General features: G+C 44.1%; 1 protein-coding gene across 19 annotated transcripts in view; it reads left to right on the plus strand.

Annotated features, from left to right (window-relative positions):
• MCM9 (minichromosome maintenance 9 homologous recombination repair factor) overlaps window positions 1-25,758 on the plus strand; it is a 107,097-nt gene that overhangs the window by 66,499 nt on the left and 14,840 nt on the right. For 6 of the 19 annotated variants that reach the window (XR_006338474.1, XR_006338468.1, XR_006338467.1 and 3 more), the window contains exons 9-14: window positions 4,539-4,741; window positions 5,330-5,533; window positions 6,821-6,903; window positions 7,374-7,519; window positions 19,078-19,129; window positions 21,577-21,737. Coding sequence is in view for 7 of the 19 variants with exons in the window: in XM_043890520.1 (XP_043746455.1) it covers window positions 4,539-4,741; window positions 5,330-5,533; window positions 6,821-6,903; window positions 7,374-7,519; window positions 12,033-13,491 (2,095 nt within the window). In the remaining 12 variants the exon portion in view is untranslated. Of the gene's footprint in view, window positions 1-4,538; window positions 4,742-5,329; window positions 5,534-6,820; window positions 6,904-7,373; window positions 7,520-12,032; window positions 16,100-19,077; window positions 19,130-21,576; window positions 21,738-25,758 lie in introns of those variants that run through there. The other 13 variants (XR_006338470.1, XR_006338473.1, XM_043890523.1 and 10 more) reach the window with 8 other exon arrangements.

Genomic DNA, 25,758 nt, shown 5'->3' on the forward strand with positions numbered 1-25,758 from the left:
AAATTGGACATTGCCATTATATATTTGCTGCTACTAGATTATACTCACATACCTGGGTAGAAGTACAGTCTGAAATTTAAAAACAAGATGACAGTTTATTGTTCTGCTCAGTAAGCATGTCTTGAACGCTCAGAAGCGTTATGGTCTGTGATTGCTACTAATACCAGGAAAAGGAAAAGACAAGGCTTTTGTTCTCAAGGTGCTCACAGCCTTGCAGCAAGACAGAGAAGTAACCATTTATTGTACACTGTGATTCTAACAGTCGTAGAAGAGCCATGGCATCAGTCCTCACTGAGCTGATTTTCAGTTTTCTAGCCCATACCTGTCCTCAGTCAGAATCTCAGAGGTGGGACCTGGGAATCTGTATTATTAACACCCACCTGCATTCTCACTGACTAGCCAGGCTTGGGAACCAGATCTCCAGGGTAAGACTGTTCCACATCTGTCTTTTGTGAAATTAATTAGCATAATGCCCTCAAGGTTCATCCATACTGTATTATGTGGCAAGATTTCCTTTGGACTAAAGTGAAGTGAAAGTCGCCCAGTTGTGTCTGGCTCATTGTGACCCCATGGACTATACAGTTCATGGGATTCTCCAGGCCAGAATGCTGGAGTGGGTAGCCTTTCCCTTCTCCAGGGCATCTTCCTAACCCAGGGATCGAACCCAGGTTTCCCCCATTGCAGGCGGATTCTTTACCAGCTGAGCCCCAAGGGAAGCCCTTGATTTCCTTTATTTTAGGCTAAATAATATTTCATTGTATGAGTGTGTGTATTCTTCATCCATTTATTCACCCATGGACACTTGTATTGCTCCCTCCTCTTGGCTATTATGAATAGCATGCTGCGAACATTGGAGGGTCTCCATACCACTTTTATTCAACTTGATAAAAAGGCCGTCTAAGCTGAGGGCTTCACCCTTCATCTGGGTCACATTTTACAGCTGAGACAGTTGACTGGGCCCTTGTTGTTCAGAGCCTGTTTCAGTCTTCCCCTTTACTCTCTGAGGTCTAGAGGCGTTGTTTTCTCCAGCCCTGCAAAGCCCCAGGTTTCTGAGCTGTCTGCTCTGTCGTCACTCCGCTGTCCCGTGCTCCTGTCTTCCCTGCAGTGTTTCGCCAGAGGGAGTGTTTCTTGCTTTAGTCACAGTGTGATGTGGGTGGAAGGTGGGGTGCTCTGCTCCGTGTAGTCCCTCAGGTGGCTGTCTGACTCCAGGGCCTTTTATCCTCACCTGTTCCAGCAGAGAGGGAGGAAAGCTGGGAAGGCTGCCCAGGAAGGTTCTTAGGAGCCTGACCTGGAAGTAGAAATGTTCTCTCCCCACCCCACCGGCGGGACTTGTGTTTAGAGCTCTTCGCTGCTCTGCTGTGCCGTGTTTAGTTGTGACTCTTTGTGACCCCGTGGACTGGAGCTCACCAGGCTCCTCTGTCCATGGGGATTCTCCAGGCAAGAGTACTGGAGTGGGTTGCCATGCCCTCCTCTAGGAGGTCTTCCCAACCCAGGGATTGAACCCAGGTCTCCCGCATTGCAGGCAGATTCTTTACCAACTGAGCTGCCAGGGAAGACCTGCGTAACTGTAAAGGAAGATGGGAATTTAATCTTGCCCTGCCCCCAGGGAGAAAGGAAAACCATGTTTGCACACAGAGCAGCCATTGCCACCAGCCGGAGCTAAATTTGGAAGTGCCAGCCTGTAGGTAGTGATTAAAGCCGTCAGCAAAGATGGGGGTCACCCATCCAGATGTGATGAGACTATTAAGACCGCCACAAAACAAGGGTGCTTTCTGGAGGGCCTGCCAGGGTAAAAATCACTTATGTTATTTATGTAGGAAAGTTTAAGCATGTGGATTAAACAATGGAGAAGCAGGTTTTTCAGAAACTGGAATGTTGTCACTCTTTGAAGTTAGTGCAGAAAAAAAAAGTCTTTAGTGTGATTATTTTATATCTGGTGAAGCCTGTGAGTATAAAATGACTCTGAATTTGAGAAATACTGATCTAAATAAAGATTTTTTATTTATCCCTTATTCATTGAGCATTTAAATTTGTGACAGGTAGCATGAGCACTATAACAGTAAGTCACAGGCCCTCAAGGGGAATCAAATTAAGTAGGAAAGACATAAGGCAAGGAAATGCATACCTAAAACCTCAGGCCCAATCTTTAAGACCACAGGAAGCACTTAAAACATTTCACCATCAGGGTAGCAGTCTGGAGGTACAGGAGTGTTGGTTTTGGAGTGAAGCTGACCTGGGTTTGAATCGCAGTTCTGCTGCTCTGCTCGTAACCTTAACTGTCATTATTACCATCTGGAACCATCTAGTTTCCTTATTTCCAAGTTGCTGATAGTATCTACCTTTCAGGTGGTTGTGAAGATCAGGTAACATGTGTACATAAAGCCTGGCTCAGTGCTTGGTATTACATGTGTGATAGTTGTCCTCTTATTATTAGGAGGGTGGAGCTCACACTGGGTTGGTGGAATGGCCCTGACCTCAGACGCATTCATGAGTTCCTCGTTCAGTCGTGTGCAGTGAGCTGCTGCTGCGTACACGGTACTTAGGATGAGGCCATGTGAGCACCTTTGTTCTCGAAAGCCCCCTTCAGGTGATAATGTGGGTCATGCTTGTATCACAGGTTTGCAGCCGCCGGCTTACATACTGTCTTCCCCTCTTTCAGGTGACCGAGGCCGCTCTGTCCCCCGGTGCCGTCCCCACGCTCCTCTTTGCTGCTGGTCACAGCCTGGCTTACTGTCCCACGCCATCGCCTCTTCCCCTGCCTCCTGCTCTCCCTTCATTGCTCCAATCTCCACAAGCTGCCCCCTCCCCCCAGGAAGACTGTTCTTCCTTAGCTCTCTTCCCAAAGCTGCAGCTTTGCATTTTTTCCCAGTTACCTCAGAATAACACACCACCTTCTTTCTGTCTCTGCATGTCCATTGTCCTCCTCTCTTTGCAGACACGAACACTGGTGACTGCCACCAGCATCCGCTGCACACGTCCTGTCTGGTGGGCGCCGTGGTGCGCCTCCCCGACCTCCAGTGGTTCTGTTGTGAAGTCATCGAAGGCGGGCACCAGCTATGTACCTTTCTCAATTTTCAGTACAGTCCTTTGCCCACAGGAAATGACTTGTAAATAGCTCTTGAGCAGAGAGAGGAAGAACAACCAATTTTATCTCTCAGAAAATCATTTTTAAACAATTATTTCATAAACAGTTTTGTATTGTGTTGAAGTATTGAAGCAATATTCATTTTTTTCTGATAAGTGCAAATAGCCTCTTTGGTATGAGATTAAATGTGCTTTTTGTGGGATTAGTTAGGAACCATTTATTACATTGGTTTTATGGCAAATTGATTCTGAGTTCTAAACAGCTGCCTTTACAAAGTCATTTTGGTATATGAATAAGACGTGGACTCTGTGTTCAGAATTTTTCCTTGTCAGTGATTTTTTTAAAAGAGGAATTATTTTTCAGTGAAAGTACCTTGTTTGTTGTTCTCTTCTGTGTCTGCTTGTGCCACTTACCACAAATACAGATTCTCAGACTTTTTCAGTCCTCGGGCATGAGGTCACTGCTGACGCCAACTGGAAATAGACCAAGGATTAACACATGTAGCACATGTTTACCGAAGTCCCAGGGCTATGCGCTATGGCTAAAAACCACCATCACTAGAGAGCGGACAGCTTTTACAGAGAAGGAATTCCATACTTGTTACTGTCAGTGAATGTGCCGTATTATTTTGAGGACGTGCCCATCATAAACAAGTTTAAAAACAACATCTGAGTTATGTCATCTCCATATCTGTCCCGCCACTGCCCTGCCGAGGACCTGCGTGCCTCTTCCTCGGCCACTGCCCTCGTCTCCCCAACGTGTCCCATCTGTGGTCCTTCCCCGTCTAACCAGCCCACCATGCCCTGACCTTTTCAGCCTTCCCTTCACTGTTGCTCCTCAAAAACACCATACTAATCAACCTTCAGTTTTGCTGATTTCTTCTTTTTCTATCCCTCCTCCCCTCCGTCCCTTGCTCCTTCCTTTCCTTTCCCTTCTGCCTGTTTCTTTCACTTTTAGAAGAACCAAAACAAGTAAGTGAACTCAGGGAACAAGTCCATGTGTCACAAAAGGCCTTGCTCAGAAACCACTTCATAATGTTTCTCTGAGTGTCTCTTCCATCCACATAGATGAATACACACCATCTTTGTTTCCCCTGGGAAGTTTATGCTTCTAGAACTTTCTGTATTCTGCCATGTCTCACCATTATAGCAAATGGATTGCAAGCTCCTTAAGAGCAGTATCCACGTATGGTTTAACTTCGTATACCTCTTAGAGGGGTCTGCTCAGAGTCAGGGCATAAGAAATGTGTATTGAGCACTTGCTTCTCTTCAAGATAGGCTAGTATAAATATGTCCTTCATTTGAACTTGGTGTTTGTATCATTCCACATTCTCTTTGACATGATCATCTCTAGATTTTTAAGGTACGGGAACAGCCCCTTTCTGTTAATAAGTTGAATATTGTTTTTCATTTGAATCTCAACAGTCAGTGAACTATGCCTTCTCTTTTGGTAGCCTCGTGTGCAAATTGAACACAAGGACCACCGTCCTTGCAGCAACTAACCCCAAAGGCCAGTACGACGCCCATGAGTCTGTGTCAGTGAACATCGCCCTTAGCAGCCCGCTCTTAAGTCGATTCGACCTGATCCTGGTTCTGCTTGATACCAAGAATGAAGACTGGGATCGTATCATTTCCTCTTTTATCTTAGAAAACAAAGGTATGTGGAAACGATCAAATCATTCAAATTGACAGAGTAGACATAAATGAAATTTTCCTTGAGGAAAATCAAATAAATGCCCAAGGTCCCACACCCAAGAGTCTATAGAGAGATGCTTAGACCAAAAGCAGTGAGCCTAGTTAGTGAGCCTAGAACAATGCGCAGAAGGAAAAGGGTCTTTGTTTGCTTGCCATAGGTCCTTTGTGGTGAAAGGGGGCAACTTTATGTATAATTACCACGTGGTTCACCTCCTATACACAAAGAAAACTGGACTGAATTTATGAAACAATTCTAAATGTGGAGCTTTTGTAAAAAAAAAATTAGGCTTATCAAGTACTAGTTATTACTGTATATGGCAGAACAATTATTCTGAATAATTTAAACCCCTGTAGGAAGCTTACCTTTATTCAGCTTAGAGCCTAAGACTATTTATTATAGAACTATATGCAGAGACAGGTCTAGATTTCAGTGGCCAGAAAATCCAAAGGTTATCCTTTTAAAAATGAGTACAAGAACTTTATCAAAACCCTCAATATGAGATATTTGCCTGTTTTTAGAAACTACTGACCCAATACCTGATATATACAGGTTACCCAAACAAATCAGAGAAGCTCTGGAGCATGGAAAAGATGAAATCCTACTTCTGCCTCATTAGGAAACTACAGCCCACACTGTCTGATGAGGGTAATCAAGTTCTGCTCCGGTACTATCAGATGCAAAGGCAGAGTGACTCCCGGAATGCTGCCCGAACCACCATCCGCCTGCTGGAGAGCTTGATACGACTAGCAGAAGGTTAGTTTCACTCAACAAATACTTTTATTGGGTGCCCAGTGTGAGCTAGGGCTTTCCTGGTGGCTTCGACTGTAAAGAATCCACCTGCAATGCAGAAAGCCTGGGTTCGATTCCTGGGTTGGGAAAATCCCCTGGAGAAGGGAATGACAACTCACTCCAGTATTCTTGCCTGGAGAATTCCATGGACAGAGGAGCCTGGCGGGCTACAGTCCATGGAGTCGCAACGAGTCCGACACGACTAAGAGACTAAACACACAGTGTGAGCAAGGCTTGGGACTTGGCACCATGACTTCAGAGATGAGTAAGGATGATCTCTGAGATGCTTGCTCCCAATTGGTTAAAAAGTAAAAGCTTGAAGCTACGAAACCTACACAGATTATAGATGTTGAGTGGAATGTAGTGGCATTAAGGAAAAGGAATCTTTGTGACATCTCATAACTTCCTGTAACTTGAGACCTCATTCATTTAGAAAGTCTTATTTACTGTATGTTTTCTTTCTTGATGGCCTCTATTTGAATATACCTTTGTTGGGAACTGTTTTCTGTATAGCATCCTAGGTTATTTCTCAGCAGTTGCCACTCACGGCCACCACTAACACAGTAACGTTGAATTAACAATGCGGTCCTCTGTCCCATGCCTAACGTATGAGACTTGCGTGCATGCTTGCAGCTCATGTGCATCCCCAGACTTTTTTTCCCTTAATACTGGCTTTTACATTTAGCACTTACTTAAATAATCCTAAAATTTTTTTTCACATGAATTAACTGTATGATATGATATATGCTTAACGAAAAAGTTCCATAAAACAAAACTGCTTCACTTTGTCAAGGATTTATAATTAATATTAAGGCAAGAAATACCTAAGATTCAGACTTGCAAGTTTGGTAGTTTTGAAAAGCTGACAGATAAAGAGATGTACCGGAGATGAGAAATGAATTTTAGTTTTGTTTAGATTATAATAGATTAGAGAGTAAGAGTTAAAAGTTACTAAACATCAAGTATATGCTTATATAGCCCCTTTCTTTGCTGGAGCCCAGAGTACTTTTTCATGTGAATACACAGAATTGTCATGGGCTGTGCAGAAGAATTAGGCCCCCTATTAGAGAAAGAACCTAAAGCTACTTGAACTTAGACATCTGTGCTTGTTCTAGTAAAATGTATTTGTTATTAGAAGCACATTAATAATATACAGTTTTGGAGTGGGGAGCGCCAAGGAGAGTATTACATTTGTCTCCTCAGATATTCATAAAAATAATTTCCTCATCATTTCAAATGCACCTTCCATAGCTCACGCTCGCCTGATGTTCCGTGATAGAGTGACTCTGGAAGATGCTGTCACAGTGGTGTCAGTAATGGAGTCCTCTATGCAGGTAAGCATATCTTGTACCTAATATTTGAACCCTAATTGCAAGCACTGTTTAAAAAAGACAGTTTATAACATATCTGGAGTTATAAAAATGGCCATGTTTTAGACCTATTCATTCCTGGAAATTTATCCAAAGGGAACCATTTAAAAGAAGCGAAAAAATTTGTCATGGAAACAGTCCGCACTGTTTTACCCACTGGTGTAAAGTAGTGGGTCTTAATCCTTTTTCTCCTCAACACACCTGAGATGCTCATGGTTCCACTCGAGACAAAGTGGCTCCCCAGAGCGGTGCGTGCTGCTGGGCAGTGGGGAAGAGGACTCCTGAGAGTTGAATCAGGCTCCCAGGTGGTTCTGATGGCCGTGACGGGGGCGTAGGGGGTGGTCTTACCGCCTGGGGTCAGTGGTCCCTGGCGTGCACTTCTGTGTGCAGGCCTGGTGACTCTGCTGGTGTCTCCCGTGTTCTCGCCCTGTCAGGGAGGTGCGCTGCTAGGAGGTGTGAATGCGCTCCACACTTCCTTTCCTGAAAACCCTCTGGGGCAGTACCAGAGGCAGTGTGAACTTATTCTGGAAAAGCTGGAGCTGCCCAACCTCTTGAGTGAAGAACTGAGAAGACTCGAAAGGTGAGAAAAGAAAACCAAGAAAGGCATGTAATGGAACATGCTTGTTTGGCATTTAGTGGAACGAAAGAAGTGTAAAGTAAGTGGAAAATCTGTGTAGGAGATTGCAGTTACTTGGTGCTACATAATCTACTCCATCAAAGCTCAGTGGCTTATTAAAAAAACCCACCATACCCTTTCAGTGCTCACTTTCTGGGATTCAGATTCAGGGGCGTTCAGTGGGATGTTTATTTCTGTTTCACATGGTGCCAGCTGGGGTCACTCATACACCTGCATTTAGCTGGGAGCTCAGCTGGGATTGGAACTTCGAAGGGAGCTTCCGTCACACGTGTGGTGCCTTTGCTGGGGCGACTTACTTGGCCAGGAGCTCTCTCTACCGTAAGGCAGTAGGAATTCTGAGATGGTAGCTTAGGACGCAAGTGGCTGAGCAAAAGTGGAAGCCGCTAGCCTCTCATGGGCTGGGCCAGAGCGGACATGGCATCACTTCTGCCACATTTTACAGGTCAGAGCAAGTCACAGGGTCAGCCCACATGCAAGGTGAAGGGACATGGACACCACCTCTTGATGGGAGAAGTGGTGTAGACATATGGAAAGGAGGGGGCTGATGGCAGCCTCTGGGGGGACCCCTTGGCTGGCTGGTTTAGGGAGCCTTATGGAGAACACGGACTGGTCCTTTACTGTGTACAACCAACTGGGTCCTGATTATGTGAGAAGGACCAAGGTATGCCACCTACAGTTTACACCCCATATAACGCACAGTTTCCATTGAGAAACCTTGGTGAATGGGCTGTATCCTGTTTGCTACCACCGCTTTTTTCCTCTTCTCTTTCTTTGGCTCAGTGTAAGAGGTAGTGCTGTCAGAGAGGTGGCTGGGACTGCTGTTGAGGAGGAGGAAATTGGCCGCCAGGACAGTGGCTCTCTCATCCTAGGCCAGGCCCAGACACAAAGTGTTTTATAAGCTGGGCTGGAGCATGTGTCACAGGAGAGGACATGTGCAAGGGTATTTGCATAAAGAATCTTCATGTTTATTAATATTTTAATTCACTTCTTATTGTCTGAAGCTTTCCTCCAAACATAATAAATATTTGATCTTTAGTCTTTATATGGCAGCTTCCCTAGTAGCTTAGACGGTAAAGAATTTGCCTACAATGCAGGAGACCTGGATTCAACCCCTGGGTCAGGAAGATCCCCTAGAGAAGGGAATGGCAACCCACTCCAGTATTCTTGCCTGGAGAATTCAGCAGGCTGAGAACTAAGTGACTAAGAACACACACAGTCTTTATATGACCCAGGTGGAAGAAAATCGCAGGTAGAGACCGAGGCACAAGCTGCTTTCAGGCCAGCCCTGTGCCAGAATGCCGGGATGGTTCTGGAAGTGGAGAGAAGAGTACAGCAACGGCTTGACCCGAAAAAGGCCCTTCTGGTCTGTTAGCAGCTGCTCTGACCCTCCCTCAGCATCACGATTTCCTTCCCTACTACACTCCCAAATCTGTGACTTAAAAATTTACAATTTAACAGCCAGACTGAAAAAATTCCTCAGTAAGAATGACATTTTATGTTAAAGAGGTAAATCTGTTTTTCATCCTACAGGGGAACAACGCAGGAATAACAGGAGCAGTGTTTCAAAACCCCCTTTTCTAGTGACTTGTTACTGTGGACATGTGGGAAGGAACATGTCACACGCATCACCTCAAGAATTTTTGCCTGAACTTTTACACTTGAAAGAAAGAGCCACTCGGTCATGTCCGATTCTTTGCAACCCGCCAGGCACCTCTGTCCCTGGGATTCTCCAGGCAAGAATACTGGAATGGGTTGCCATGCCCTCCTCCAGGGGATCTTCCCAAGCCAGGAATGGAACCCGGGTCTCCCGTATTGCAGGCAGATTCTTTATCATCTGAGCCCTGCTTGCTCCCTAAATACGTGAGCTTCTATTACAGAGCTAGACTTTGAGTCTGTGCCTGTGTCGAGGGAGTGAAGGATGGCAAGTGTGTCCATCAGGCCTCTTCCTGCTGGTGCATGTGTGTTAATCGTTGACCTGAGCATGTTACCGGTGTTGATCTCAAAGCTGGGCGCTGGGAAATAGCATGTGAGAGCCTAGTGGCTACACAGGGAGAATTTGGGGTGCACATCTGGATGATTAGCTGTTGAAGCAAAACCTTGAGAATTCTTTTCCTGGCATTTCTCTCCTATTTTGCTCACTCCCTTCATCCAGCAGTGTTCTTGTTCTATTTATAAAACCCCAGCACAGCTTTCTGGGGAAAAGTGGGAGATGGTTTTGTCCTGCTGATACCCGGTAAACTTGCACTTTGTCTAAAATCAGCCTCTTTATCTTCTGGTCTCCTGGCCTTTTCATGATCCAGAGCGTAGTGTTAAGATCAGTACTCTTCCTTTGGTTCTTTTATGGGTTGAGGTAGCCGATCCTTTTCAGTCCTGTCCTGGGCTTGGCTTTGCATTTGGAGAGGGTTCTCACATTTTGAGTGAGCAGAAGCTCATTTGAGTACCCCAAACTGACACACGTCAGATTCAGGAAAGGAAGGACTGTGAGTCTCAGAGCAGTGTTGTATGATAGAAAAAGGGCAATTGGACTTATCAGATTCAAGATGACCCTCCTGGAGGGAAGGAAGGAAAACACAGAAAGAGTAAGTGATGGTATGAAAGATAGGATTCTGCCTTAAAAAAAAAAGTTTTTTTCCCTTCTGATATTTCTTTGTAATGCAAGAGTTCCTGAGCTGATCCTCACAGCAACAGAACCAGGTGCCCCGCAAAGGCGGGCATCTCCTGTGCCTCCTGCTTTGCAGGCAGATTCTTTACCCCTGAGCCACTGGGGAAGCCCCTCCACTAGTGACAGCCAGCCTCAAACGGCAGCTGTCCTACCCGTCTCAAAATAGAGTGTGAAGGTGTCTTTTAGGTGGTATAGTAAAGTGTAGAGTTTAAATAGCAGTACCTTTAAAATTCCCATAAATTATTCAAGTTGTGGAGTGTTAACAGTTATGAGTATCCCTGACCTCAATTTGATACTGAAAGTATACTAGATAGTAGTAATTGTGAAAGCTATTTAGGTTTGTTTTTGTTTTTGTCTTTTTCGGTCTGACTGTGATTACAGTGAATTCAGATTTTCTGTATTGTTGTTCCCAAGTCTACTATGAGTAACTGTAGCCCAAATTTTAAAAGTAAATTTTTAGTGTTTTTTTCCTGGTTGTAATCAATAATACATTCTTTAAAAAAAAAAAAAAGTCATTATTTATCTATTTATTTGGCTGTGCCAGGTCTTCATTGCGGCACATAGGATTTTTAGTTGCTTGCCGCATATTAGATCTAGTTCCCTGACCAAGGATTGAACCCAGCTCCCCTGCTTTGGGAGCACAGAGTCTTAGCCACTGGACCACCAGGGAAGTTCCAATACACATTCTTTATAAAGTATTTTGAAAGTAACAATAATGAATGAATAAGGGGAAAAAAATCACATATAATGTTATTTCCCAGAGAGATCTATCATTAATGTGTTAATGTATTTAAATACATTTAAATTTAAATCCATTTAATTTTGATATCTTCTGTTCCTTTTTCTATGATAACACATGATTTTCAGAAAAATTTACTTATCAGCTTCTTGGTGTAGTTTCTTTTCGGATTTAGTGCCTGGAAGCAGAGACATATTGCTCCTTATACTGAAAAGGCATTTTTAGGTTGTTAGGAAGGGCTTTCTAAGGGACATCTTTTTGAAAAGCTGCTGTAATCCCTGTTAGAAATCGGTCCTCTGGCAATATTTCAGTTTCTAATATGCCCAAGATTTAAAACGAATGTCACAAGGTTAACTCCGTCATTCTCGGTAGGTCAATAGGTTTCAACTCTGTGTCAGTCTGATGGAGAGTGGCTGCCCAGAACAGATGCTGAAACGTGCTGGGCTTGGCAGGAAGGAGGTCATGGCTGCCTGGGGGAGGCCTGCCACGAGGGTGACTGCTGGACGGGGCAGGGAGTGCCAAGCACAGAGGAATCATAGTCTCTTTACTCTTGAGGAGGGTCATTTTTTAGATGCACTAAAATTCAGTGCCTCATTTAATTGAAGAGGTGTGAGGAGGTCATAATCTTTGGTCTTCCCCTTTGGTTCGGCTCTGCAGACTGGCTGCGAAAGAGCTCAAGCCACTTCTCTTGGTCAGTAGTCAGCTACTGTTCAGGTAGCCACCAGGCTGTCTTGTAGGTGAACAGTTAACACTGGAGAAAAGACTGACCTTCCAACAATCTGATGAATGAAACAGACTTCCAGAGAGATCTGAAAATATAGACAAACCTGCCCTTTCATTTTCTTTATTTACTATAGTTTTAGGTTAAATTAGTATGATTATCAGAGCACTTGTATTCTATTCTGATGAAAAAGGATAATTTCCTCCTGCTGCTCTAAGAGATGGTATGTGGTATTGGCCTGGAATTATGCTGGACTTAAACCCTTTAGATGGCATCTCAGAGAATAAAGAAAGGAAAAGATTAAAGCAATACATGTTTTCCTTATATGCTGCAGGTTACAGAATCGGAGTGTGGATCAATCCCAGCCGCAGGCTGTGGAAACAGAGATGACTCCAGGGTCCCTGGGAGGTGACACGCAGAAAGAATCAAACTTCAGAACATCGACGCAGCAGGAAGTAAACTGTAGCGCCCATCAGTTCTCTGTTGGAGGCAATCTCGGGGGAAGCCCACTTCTCGGTCCCCCTTCCCATCTGGGGTCTAAAAGACCAACAAGTAGGAAGCATTCAGAGGAGCACAGAAATAGCCAGGATGACAGTTTGGATTGGTTTGACTCTGTGGCAACTCATCCGATTGAACCTAAAAGCACTGCTCCCGTGTCTCCTAGTCCCAAAACAAGTAGGGGGTTGAAAATCTGCAACAACAGATCTCAGGGTAAGGAGGAAAGGGAGGCAGACCAAAGGAGCAAATTGGAGACTGAACCACCTCCAGCAGCAGGAGAGACAGAAGCTCCATTGAGGCCAGACAGCCGTGAGGATGAAAGGGCAAGAAAGGCCGCCACGGTTTCTGAAGCGGCCGTGTGTGCTGATGAGCCCGACTTGGTGCTGACTCATCACGTCCCCAGGAGACTGCACAAGCTGCACAGGGCGCGGGCCCGGGAGTTGTGCAGGAATCCCGCCAGGCCGCCCTTGCAGCCCACAAGCCCTTCTCATCCTCAGCCCACTCCTATCCAGAGCCCAGAGAGAGCGCTGGAAACTCCCAAAAGGAAGAGGCAGAAGTCATGTGCTCAGGCGCAAGAGCCCCACCATGAAAGTGTTGAGAGTCTGGGTGCCCCTGCGGCCAAACTGGCAAAATTCACTTTCAAACAGAAGTCAAAACTGACCCATTCCCCTGAGGACCATGGTGTTGTGTCTCCTGGCACCAGTAAACCAGTAGTTCAGAGTCCTGAAACCCCCCAGCGCAGGGCAAAAGGAGGAGCAGCTCTGCCTGGGAAGGGTCCAGAAAAGCCGGCCTCCCCCTCCAGAATTAGAAGCTCGGCTCAGCCACAGGCTGAGACAGGAGGGGTGTCACAGCAGCCACCCTACAAAGACAGACCAGGAGAGAAGAGGGAACGCACCCCTGCAAAGGGCACTGTCCACCCTGAGTTAGAGCTTGGTAGTGACACGGGGCATTTCCGTCTTGCTAGTGAAAGAGTCAGAAAGGAAGAGGTTTTGTGCAGTAATAAAAGCAGCAAGGTTCATGCTTGCACGTTAGCCAGATTGGCAAACTTCTCCTTTACTTCCCCCTCTGAATCCAAATCAGAATCCCCTCCTCCTCCTGAAAGTAAGAACCCGGGTGAGGGCGGCCCCAGCTGTGGGGCCACAGCCACAGCGCTTGGCAGGAAGAGGAAAACTTTTCAGCTGGACACATCCACCGAGAAACTAAGTCTTTCCAAAACATCTCTCTTCACTTTACCAGAACTAGATGATGAACCACTGGATTTTGATTGGGATGAGGAAATGAGAAAAAAGCCGTAATCGTGAAAAGGTTTCTGGTCAAGTTTCACCCTCCCCCACCAAAGCCAGCGCCTCCAGGATGTCAGTGTGGCATTTATAGATGTGGACACCATGCTGAATGCCACCCCCTGCCCCTGCCATCAGGTTTTGTAAATTCAGGTTTATCCTCATGACGTGAAAAGCTGTGCAGTTATTGTAGTCATGGTGATACCAGCACATGAATTGTATTAATTAACAACTGTGCCTTGATTTTGCAAACATTGTACTTGTATTCCTAAAATGTTTGTTTGTTTTGTTTGGGTTTGATTTTTTTTTTTTTAAGGGAGTGGGTTTTCCTGAGACCCCTTCTTTCATTCCCTCAGGAACAAATGCCACAAAGATAACGCTCATAAAGCTAACAAGTCCGATGAACTCTTTTTCTGGTTTTTTTTTGTTGTTGTTTTTCACCCAAGATGTGCTGAGTATGGTAAGTATTTATTATGATTTGCCAGAATCATGTGATTTTTCTGAATTTTTTTGATGTTTATTCTCATGTGTCATATTAAATATTATTAAAGCTCTTGTTTCTCCAAGAGGCCTTCTCACAATTCCATGGTAGACTTAAAGATCTGGCAGCTGGTCAAAGAGACACTTTCTTGGGATATTGACCTGAGTTTTCCTTTCTCTCTTGAACCAAGAATTTACACTTCAGATTCTTTTTTATGTCTTGGGGACTTACCTTCAACACAATTTAAATCCTGTGGTTGGAAGAAGAGGGTGTATGTTAATCTCAGTTATATATCATGGCACCCATCCAAGTGGTTAATATGGAAACGTGATTCCTACTAAGTTATGATTCATTTGTCTTTAAACCCAAGCAATGACTGTTTGGTAGGAACAGACAACTCAAGCTTTGTCTTTCTTAAATGCTTTTAGAAAAACTTCTTCCTTTAGATTCTAGCAAGGATTCCATAATTACAAGCTTTCTGTCCTGGAGTTTGAATTTGGAAAATGATAATAGATTCTTTCATTGTCTGAGGGACTTTCGGCATGAGGAATACTGAAAGCTATATGTACTTAGTTTAATGATCATTTCATTGAATTCATACAGAAAAAAATTTAAGAATCTCAATTTTTCTTGAGCATTTAAATATTAATTCCAAAATGGACTAATTAAATTTTCTGAAAGACTTTAAATAATGACTACAAATTTAGTATGGGTGAGTCTTTTGAGATCATCAGACAACTTAAGCAGCTGACAAAAGACATACCTAAGCAGTGATTATAAAAGTTGTTATTGCATATTCACTTAAACCTATCCTAAAACATCAAGACTATGGTTTAGGTAATTTCTTATTTCTGTACTTTTACTGACTTCCTAGTGTAGTATGATTCTTAATGTGATATCTTCCTCATCTCTCAGTATTAGTACTTTTTTGGGCTTTAGCATTCTTATTAGAACTAAAGGAAAAGGAAAAGATCTGGGTTGTTAAGTGGTTGATTCTTAGCCAGGACATGGTCTGATTGTGAAAACAGGGCAATTCAAACCCGAGCCATAATGATGAGCTGACGTGTTTTTTTCTTGGTAAGCTTTTAAGTCCCTTTCTTATAAATTTTTGTCTTTGAGACTTGGTATCTCTTGCAGTAATGATGTATTAAGCTGGACATGACTGATAGTACCTAACCTATTGATCTGCCATTAGGGTATTTTGATCTGTTCTGTTTTTGTCATTTAATGTGGTTGTATCCTAGAGCTTTCATTTCTATCTTGATTCTAGAGCACTTAGTTTCATATAGTTAACTTGTCTCTTCAGGACACAGTCATTCTTATTTTAAAATGCAGAATTTTAAAGAATTGTCTGTCTTCCTTAGTTACTGTATATGACCATCTATGCCATCTTCTGCCTGATTATTATCTGTACTCACCATATATCCTCTTATTTGTGATAATAAATCCAGCCTACTTCTTTTTAGTACCTTCTTCTGCTGGGAACATTTGGTCAAGTTATAAGTTCCATTGTTTATTCTTCAGTGCTTACGCAGAAAGTAGTAACTATATATGTAAATATTACAAACAGGCATTATTATTAGAAAAAATAAACTACTCAATGTGAATGCTCCCCTACTTATTAAAAAATTAACTCTGTCACAGCTGACTTTTGTGTTATGACCTTCACAACGTGGTCAATGGGAAGTCTCTGTATGTTGACCCTGAGGTCCTTTTAGGACTCTGACTTTCCTAAAAGCATCTATGCTATTTGAAAAGAACAGCATGTTCCAGACCCACGTTAGTTCTTTTCCTACCTCAGCTCATAGAATCCGCTGCCCCAAGGCATTATTCCTTAGAGACCAGGGATATTAAATGCCGAACCCAGGGCTTCAGGGATGCATGGGGGAGTCAGTACTACCACTGCTCTGGGGTCCTTTAGTTTCAGAGCTGAAAATGTTTAGTGTCCTGAGGCCATGTTTTATGCTGCTGTGTCCTACGTCTTTTATACTGTGTGATTTCACGACAACTATGGTATTTTTTCTTATATGGTATTTAACGTGTGTACCAAGGAAAAACATAGGTGTCTCTGGGGAAATATGTACAGTCTCAAAAATCATATTTGTAGTCAATAAAGGAAATAAAGGAAAGTGTAAAAATAACCTTTAATTCTGATCAATATGTCAGGCTATATTTTTTTTTCAGGCCAGTGGACGCTTTAGAAAGATTTTTAATTATATAAAATTATTTAAACACAATAAAAGCTGTACCTAATTTTCTTTATGAGAAGACTAACCCAGAATCTTAATTCTATCATAACTATATAAAAGGAATGAGTTTTCTGACATATTAAAGATGCACTTTTCAGTGTATATGTTTTATTCTAAGATTTATAATAGGGACTTCATTATTATAATTTTTAGCATTTCTTAGAAATACAGACAAAACAAGCATATTATTCTGGTATCTTTAACTCTTTGGCTTAATTCAATGAAACATTACAGTTTTTTTGAAGGTATAGCCAAACTTTAATAATAGAGATGTACTCTTGATTGTCAAATGTTAATTCTGACAAACCTACGTATTCTTTGGGGCTTCCCAGGTGGCTCAGTGATAGAGACGCTGCCTGCAGTGCAGAAGATGCAGGAGACACCAGTTCATTCCCTGGATTGGGAAGATCTGGAGAAAGACATGGCAACCCACCTCAGTATTTCTTGCCTGGGAAATCCCATGGACAGAGGAGCCTGGCAGGGTACAGTCCGTAGGGTCACCAAGAGTTGGACACGACTGAAGCGATTGAACCACACACACGTCTTTGTGTGTTTACTGTATTTGATTTCTCTGCCTTCTTCTAGTGCCAAGCTGCTGGTGGAATTGCTGGAAGGCCAATTCTACAGAAAAATCTTAGGTCAGCCACAAGGAAGATCCCTACAGCTCACTTTTAGCCAATCCACAGCATTCAAGTGTTCAGAACCTACTGACCCAAAGGTCTAAGTCTATAGGGACCACCTGGGACCAAGCTGACCTTTCAGATGCAGCCTGTCAGACACCCTAGTTTCAAATCTAAAAAACTCCAAATGTGGAAGGCAAGGCCAGTGCATACTCCTCAGTGTTCAGAATTACGTTAATTACGTTTTCCGTGTCTGCTTTCCATGTTGTTAAACATTCGAGAAAGGTGAAAGATGACTACTGACTCACATTAAATACTCTCTCTCTGGTAGAGGTTTCACTGCCTAGGTCCCATCTTGCAAATGGTGAAGACCCGCCCCCCCACCGGGTGTACTGGGGAGCGTTACTCCCATTCATTCCCTTTACTGTCCTCAGGGGACACGCACGGGAAGCTGTGATAACTGTCCCCCATGACACATTCTTCTCTTGTTCTTACATCAGTTCCACTGTCTTTCTTCCCTCTTAGAGGCTTAAAAATGCATCTAAAAGTAATATTTGTAAAAGTGAACTTGACAGAAAAACTCAAGTATTAATAAATAGTTCATGTGTCTATGTAAATACCCAGATGCAAGATATCGACCAAGAAGAGACAGACGTAGGATATACACACTCAGCCTGATCTCACTAAGGAGTAGGGTGTAAGTCACTTATCTTCTGAATGTGAATACTTTTGGGGCCACTCTTTTTAATGTTTTGGTCTTACCTGACGGTGCTAATCGTAAAGAACCCACCTGCCAATGCAGGAGACATAAGAGATGCAGTTTTGATCCCTGGGTCAGGAAGATCCCCTGGAAGAGGGAATGGCAACCAACTCCAATATTCTGTCCTGGAGAATCCCATGGACAGAGGAGCCTGGAGGTCTATAGTCCATAGGGTCGCAAAGAATCATACATGACTGAGCTACTGAACAACAACAATTTTATGTTTGGTTGGCACCTTAAGTTGACTAAATTGAACCACCAGAAAGCAAGTATTTGCATCAGGCACACTTCTGTGTGGAGACAAACTTGTTTTAATTTAAGACATTCATAATAAACCTGTGTTGAAAGGCTGCTTAATATTTCAGATCTAAGTTTTCAGTGCCTGCTGATACATCAAGGAGACTGGTTGCATAGCAAAATTGGGAATCTGGTGGATTGGGTTCTTGGACTGAATGGTCATTAAGCAGCAGTTACCTCATGTGATTTGGCATAGCTGACTCACCTCCCCTCCCTGAGATCCTTTGTCACTTGGCCTCCAGGACATCACATGCCTGTGGTCTTCCTTACTAACCTCTTCAGGTCTCCTCAATTTTGTGCTCCTTACCTAATTTCTCCTTCTCACTCCGACTTTTAATGCTCAAGGGCCCCAGGGCTCTTTTCTATCTGCACCCCACCCCTTGTCACCCTCATTGAGTCAGGGCTCCCCATGCCTATCCACTAGCCAATGATTCCTTCCCTGAACTCCAGACTCCTCTACCCAACTCCTAGTAAGTGTATCTCCACCTCAATGTAGTTCCAATAATACTCCTGATCTTGTCCCCATCATACTTGGTCATTTCCCAGATTTATCCATCTTGGTAAGTTAGAGACTCCATCCTTCAGTTGCTTAGGCCAGAAACTTGAGTCATCCTTGACAATTTACTTTCTCCTGTACCTCACACCCCATCTGTTAGCAAATCCTATGCAATCTATTGAAAATACATATCAGAATCTCTACACTTCTCACCACATTTGCTGCTGTCACACCAGTCCCAAGCCACTTTGTCACTCTGCCTCCCTACAGGCTATCCTCAGCACAGCAACCAGAGTGAACCTGTCAGATACTATTACTTATCTCAAACCCTCCAGCAGCTCCCATCTCATCCCAGATAAAAGCCAAACTGTTTATAATACAATAATGACCTCTAAGGCCCTGCACACCTGGCCACGTGCTACCTTTTTGACATTGGATCACTGACCTTGCTGGTTCCTGTAATTTTCCAGACATGAAGCAGCCCCAGGGCCTTTTCACTTGCTCCTCTCTCTGCAGAGTGCTTTTGCTCTGAAGGAACTCACTCCTCACTTTGTTCAGGATTCTGCTCAGATGCCACTTCAGTGAAACCTACCTGTTCACACTGCAAAAACATGCTTCCCCTTCCTTAATTTTTCCATAGCATTTTTATTCTGTAACCCACCATGAGGTTTACTCATTTCGTTTACTGTCTGTCACAGGTGCTAACCTCGGGGGAGGGCAATCAAGAATGGAGAGCAGAGGAGAAAGCCCGTGAGTATCATTTGTTACCTGCAGACCAGCTGTTGGGCGGGTGGGGGCTGGGGGGCGGCTGTGGCTTGTACCACATCTGGTGCAACAGCTACCCCAAGGTTGATGGACTTGGGGTACTCTGCTGACATCTTCCCGGACCTCTTTTTTTGTGGAGGCCAGACGGATGAATGAGATGGAAATTAACAGGGATCACCACTCTGCTTCCGTTAGGTCTTCAGGGTTGTCGCTAGTTTCTGCTATTGCCTTGGGATGGTTGTAATTTGCAGTCTGGCTTAGGGGCAGAGTAGAAGTGCAGCGCCAGAGACTCGCGCTTACCCTTCCCCACTTTTTAAAAAATTATTTTTTTTTGTTTTTGGCCGTGCTGAGTCTTTGTTGCTGCGTACAGGTTTTTCTATAGTTGCAGCGAGCAGGGGCTCCTCTCTCGATGCAGAGCACTGGGTCTAGGCACCCAGGCGTCAGTAGCTGTGGTTTACCAGCTCTGGAGGTTCAGGAGTTGTGGCACACAGGCTTAGTTGCTCTGTGGAACGTGAGATCTTCCCTGATCAGGGGTCACACCCATGGCCCCTGCATTGCAAGGTGGATTCTTCACCACTAGACCTCCAGGGAAGCCCCCTTCCCCACTTTTTATTCACAGGCCAAGGAACCACCGTGGATATGTGGGTATTCTGGCAACTTCCAAGTATTATCTGTTTCAATTATTCCAGGGTCAAAAGGGAAACGGCAAACCTTGATGTTGAGTGGCGAGTGTAAAGGTCAACAGGCTGCTCTCCTCCCCCGTTTTTTTATGTCCTTGAGATGTATGATTATCTCGAGGGGAGTGCTAAGGTTGATGTCAGTACATGGACGGATTGCCTTCCAGGTGTGGCCCAGATGGCAGTGTATTTGCCCATGACGCTGAAAGAGGATGTGGGCAACGCTGCCAGGAGCTCTGGGCTTTCCCCACATGGCACATAGCTCGCTCCAAGGCTCTAGGGTCTGAGGAGAGGTAGCCTTTTGCGTCTGGTCAACAGTCACTGAGAACCACTGAGAAAAGAGAGAGATGGGGGAGGATGGACAAATGGTCGTCCTTCCCTCAGATGTCTTAAATGTCTCAGTCAACAAATATTTATTGAGCATCAGCTATGTGCCAGGAACTCTTCTAGGAACTGAGGGTACATCAGTAAGGAAAACAAACAGAAACCCCTGCCTTCATGCAGCTTACATTCTAATGAGGGTAGACCCTGTTATTAACCCTGTTTATAGATGGACATCATCAGAGGGACTGTGTTAATTTTTCAGGGTCACACAGCCAACAAATGGTTTCTGGGGGAGGAACTGTTTGATTTCAAAACCTGTGTCCCATCAACTGTATCATGACTGCTCCCCAAAGAAATGTGACTGTGTCAGGGCAAGGCCAAAGTCATAAGGGTCTAGTTCATTTCACATTTAGTCATCACGGGCTTTCAGAAAAAAGAGTGTGGGCCACCCTCTTCTCAGAGAAGGCAATGGGACCCCACTCCAGTGTTCTTGCCTGGAGAATCCCAGGGACGGGGGAGCCTGGTGGGCTGCAGTCCATGGGGTTGCTAAGAGTCGGACACAACTAAGTGACTTCACTTTTACTTTTCACTTTCATGCATTGGAGAAGGAAATGGCAACCCACTCCAGTGTTCTTGCCTGGAGAATCCCAGGGACGGAGGAGCCTGGTGGGCTGCCGTCTATGGGGTCACACAGAGTCGGACATGATTGAAGTGACTTAGCAGCAGCAGCAGCAGCAGCCCTCTTCCATGGGCAGTGATCCAGGGCTGCAGTGCTGGGCTGAGGGCAGGTCCTTTCCTCAGCCGGCAGACCTGGGCAGTTGCTCCATATCCAAGGCAGGGGACTCCTCCACGCCTCAGCCCCCGTTCAGCACCTAAGTCAGTGCAGGAACACTGCAGGCGGCTGCCCAGACAAGGGGCCATCACGTTGCTGGGCTCTGGGCCACATAGAACACACCAAGGAAGCTGCCGTGAAGGACAGTTAGGTGCAGCCCGGCCAAAGGTCCCCTGTTGTTTTCCATCAAATCCAATCGCCCAACCCTAGATAACCATCCGCAAGGGGTTACTGTTTGTTCGTTTCCTGTGCTTATTTGCTTTGAACAAAGGTGACTCTGACAAGCCCTGTGTGTTAGTTACTTCAGCCATGTCTGACTCTTCGTGACCTGTAGCCTTCCAGGCTCCTCTGTCCATGGGATTCTTCAGGCAAGAATACTGGGGTGGGTTGCCATTCCCTTCTCCGGGGGATCTTTCTGACCCAGGGATCGAACCCAGGTTTCCTGTATTGCAGGCAGATTCTTTAACTCCCACTTCTTTAGCTTCCCTCTTGGCTCAGTGAGAATTCTCACTGAGCTTAGAGGGAAGCCCCTGACAAGGCCTAGTCCCCTGGAAAGGGAATGTAGGCCAGTCGGTTCTGTCTGCTGCTCTCACCGCTAGGGGGCATGAAGGATCTCTGACAGAGGAACCAAAAAGGCTGGAATGCTAAACTCAACCACAGAAGCCGGAGACCTGCCTGCATTTAACTCTCATGATGAAAACATCTCTTCCAAAATCAGCCTCCTCGGGCACTTCCAGCCGACGCACAGCTCAGCTGAAAGGTGGGCCAGAGTGGACGGGGGCGCCTCAGGGTGCACCCCATTCAATCATTATGGAACAGGGTCCATTTTCTGAAAAAGTGAACCTGAAGAGGTGCAGCAGGGCCTTGAAACCCTCCGAGCCATGAGGTCAGAGTTCATGTTATAGAAGTATATACTCTGAAAGAATATGTGTTTGATAATGTATTACCTTTGGGAAGAGGGGACAGGCAGGCAGATTCTAATCCAAGAGGGTCTCAGATTTTTATTAATCTGAAGCTTAAAAAAAAACGCCAAGAATATCCCAAGCCATTGCCTGCATTATTTTTTTTATTGTTGAGGTATAATTAACACATAGCATACTGGTTAGTTTAAGGTGTACAGAATGTTGCCTTGATACATTTATATAGTGTGTGATTACCACCATTGTGCTGGCCACGTAATTATTTTATTTTTGTGGTAAGAACAATTAAAATTAATCTCTTAGCAACTGTCAAGTATATAATACTGTATTATATTTTTATTGGAGTATTGTTGATTTACAGTGTTGTGTTAGCTTCAAGTATACAGCAAAGTGAAACATACATCCGCTCTTTTTTAGATTCTTTTCCCATATAGGTCATTACAGAGTACTGAGTAGGGTTCCCTGTGCTATATAGTAGGTCATTGTTAGTTATCTATTTTATATACAATAGTATGTATATGTCAATTCCAGTCTCCCAATTTATTCCTCCCTCAATTTACCCCCTGTAACTATAAGTTTGTTTTATATATCTATAATTCTGTTCTATAGATAAGTTCCTTTATATCCTGTTTTTAGATCTCACATATAAGTGATATCATATAATAGTTGTCTGTCTTTGTCTTACTTCACTCAGTATGACAATCCCTAGGTCCATCCATGGTGCTGCAGATAGCATTATTTCATTAATTTTGATGACTGAATAATATTCCATTGTATAGATCATAATACAATATTATTAATTGTAGTCACCATGCTGTGCCTTCTCCAGAGCTGCTTCATCTTCTTTCTATAAGTCTGTCGTCTTTCTCCAATATCTCCCCATTGCCTAGACTCCCCAGCCCCTGGTAACCACCTTTCTACTCTGTTTTTATGAGTTCAGCTTTTTTAGATTCCACATGTAAGTGATATCATTACAATGTTTGTCTTTCTCAGTCTGGCTTATTTCACTTAGCATAAGGCCCTTGAGTTTCATCCATGTTAATCAGAAACAGCAGGATGTCTTTTCTCTTGGATGAATAATATTCCATTGTATATGTATACATCTTCTTTATTCTTCCATTGATAAATGCTAGTTTTTTCCATATCTTAGTCACTGTGAATAATGCTGCATTGAACATGGTGGTACAGGGCCTGTTTTTATTTCCTTTGGATAAATACCCAGTAATGGAATTTCTGGATCAGACAGTAGTTCCATGTTTAGTGTTTTGAGGAACCTCCATACTGTTTTCCATTGTGACAGCACCAATTTACATTCCCACCAATGGTGCACAACAGTTGGTTCCTTTTTCTCCAAATCCCTATTAACACTTGTTAATCTCTTGTTTTAATTAATGATAGCCATTCAAATAGATGTGAAGTGATAGTTCATTGTGGTTTTGATTTGCATTTTCCTAATGAGTGGTGATGTTGAGCACCTGTTCGTGTACCTACTGGCCATCTGTATGTCTTCTTTAGAGAAATGTTTATTCAGCTTCTCCATTTTTAAATCAAATTGTTTGTTTTTTTCTATTGAGTTATATGAATTCTTTATATATTTTGGATATTAATCCCTTATCAGGAATATGATTTACAAATATTTTTACCCATTTGGTAGGTGGCCTTTTCATTTTGTTGATGATTTCTTTTGCTGTGTGGAAGCTCTTTAGTTTGATGTGGTCCCGCTTGCTTATTTTTGCTTTTGTTGCTATTGCTTTTGGTGTCAAATCCAAAAATAATCATCACAGAGGCCTATGTCAAGAAGCTTGCTCAGTCGCTCAGTCGTGTCCAGCTCTTTGTGACCCCACGGACTGTAGCCCATCAATCTCCTCTGTCCATGGAATTCTCCAGGCAAAAATACTGGAATGGGTTGCCATTTCCTCCTCCAGGGGATCTTCCCCACCCAGGGATCGAACCTGCATCTCTTGTGTCTCCTGCATTAGCAGGTATATTCTTTACCACTGGGAAGCCCAAGCCCAATCTTTTCTTGTAGGAGTTTTACCATAGGTATAGGTTTAGCACTCAGGGTATTAGGAGTGCTTGCAGGCCAATTGGGGGAGCCTCCGGTAAGGTAGCTCATGAGCAGGCTTCCTGCTAGAGTCTAGAACATAGTAGGAACTGTGTTCCTTTAACGCCCTCTGATTCTCTTATCTGCCTCTTTCCCAACCTTCCCCCGTCCCCACCCTGCCTCACCCCGATCATGGTGCTCCTGCTTCAGGACTCTGGGTGCTGCTCTGGGGAGATTTTCTTTAGCAGCATCCAGCACAGCTGGGATAACCAGGCACTCACTCACCACTCTCCTGGTGAGAGATTCCTGGCCTCTTCTATTTCCAAGCTGGGTTACCTTGGAAGCAAGGAGTGATTTAAAAAAAAATAATCATCTCCATTCATGACACCGTGGGGATCAAAATGTTCTTCACATCTTTATAGTATGTTTATCCAGCATTCATTTCCCTTATGAGGAAAACATACAAGCAGTCTTTAAGCATTTTAAGGAAAAGGCTTGAAATAATTATAGCAAACATTTATAAAGGGCTTTTTATGTATAAAGCATCTATTTACTCTTCATAGAAAGCCTCCTGAGGTAGGCATCATTATTAGCCCATTTTACAGATAGAGGAACTAAAGGTCAGAGAATTTCAGTGACTTGCCCAAAGTCACACAAGGGGAAGTGGAAAAGCTGAAATCTGAGCCCAGATGGTTTGGCTCTGGAAGCAGTGTCCTTAACCATACACTCTATGCCTCTCCCCGCAAATGTCACCACATCCTCACAGTCAGGGACTGAATTGCGTCCCCTCAAATTTTGTATTTCGAAGTCCTAACCCCAAGTACCTCGGAATGTGACGGTATTTGGAAAAAGGGCCTTTTAAGAGGTGATTATGCTAAGATGAGTCCATTAGGGTGGGCCCTAATCCAGTCTGACAGGTGTCCTCCTAAGAAGGGGGCAATCTGACACCACCATGGAGGTCACATGGATGAAGACACAGGGAGACAATGGCCATCTAAAAGCTGAGGGGAGAGCTCTTAGAGGAAACCAATCCTACCAACACCTCGATCTCAAATTTCTAGTCTCCAGAATTTCAAGAAAATGCATTTCTGTGGTTTCAGCCACCCAGTCGGTGGCACTTGCTTACAGCTGCTGCTGCTGCTGAGTCGCTTCAGTCGTGTCCGACTCTGTGCAACCCCATGGACTGCAGCCTACCAGGCTCCTCTGCCCATGGGATTTTCCAGGCAAGAACACTGGAGTGGGTTGCCATTGCCTTCTCCTCCTTAGAGCAGCCCTGGCAAAATAATAGCCTCATAGACCATGAGTAAGAAGATGCTCAGGGGCTTCCCTGGTGGCTGAGTGGTAAGGAATCGGCCCGCCAATGCAGGAGACATGAATGCGACCCCTGATCCGGGAAGATCCACATGCCACAGAGCAGGCGAGCCCATGCACCACAACTATTTAACCTGTGCTCTGGGGCCCGGGAGCCACAATTACTGAAGGCCGCGTGCCTGGAGCTCATGCTCCCAACCAGAGGAGCCTCCACGTGGAGAAGCTCGCACACTGTGACAGGGAGTAGTCCCTGCTCACCACAGCTAGAGAAAAGCCCGTGAGCAGCAACAAGGACCCAGCGCAGCCAAAAATAAATAGATAAATAAAATTTAAAAAAAAAGAAGCGAGAGAAGGGGGAGGCAAAACAGAAATCTTCTAAGTGAATTCCCCTCCTCCTTTAAAATAAAAAAAATATACATTTCATTAGATAAGAAAAGCTTTAATTGGATCATGTTTTAAAGAAAGTAATTTTATTAAGTTAATAAATGGGCGTTCTCATAATGGGA

This window comes from Cervus elaphus, chromosome 28, assembly GCF_910594005.1.
Source record: "Cervus elaphus chromosome 28, mCerEla1.1, whole genome shotgun sequence".
Taxonomy (NCBI): domain Eukaryota; kingdom Metazoa; phylum Chordata; class Mammalia; order Artiodactyla; family Cervidae; genus Cervus; species Cervus elaphus.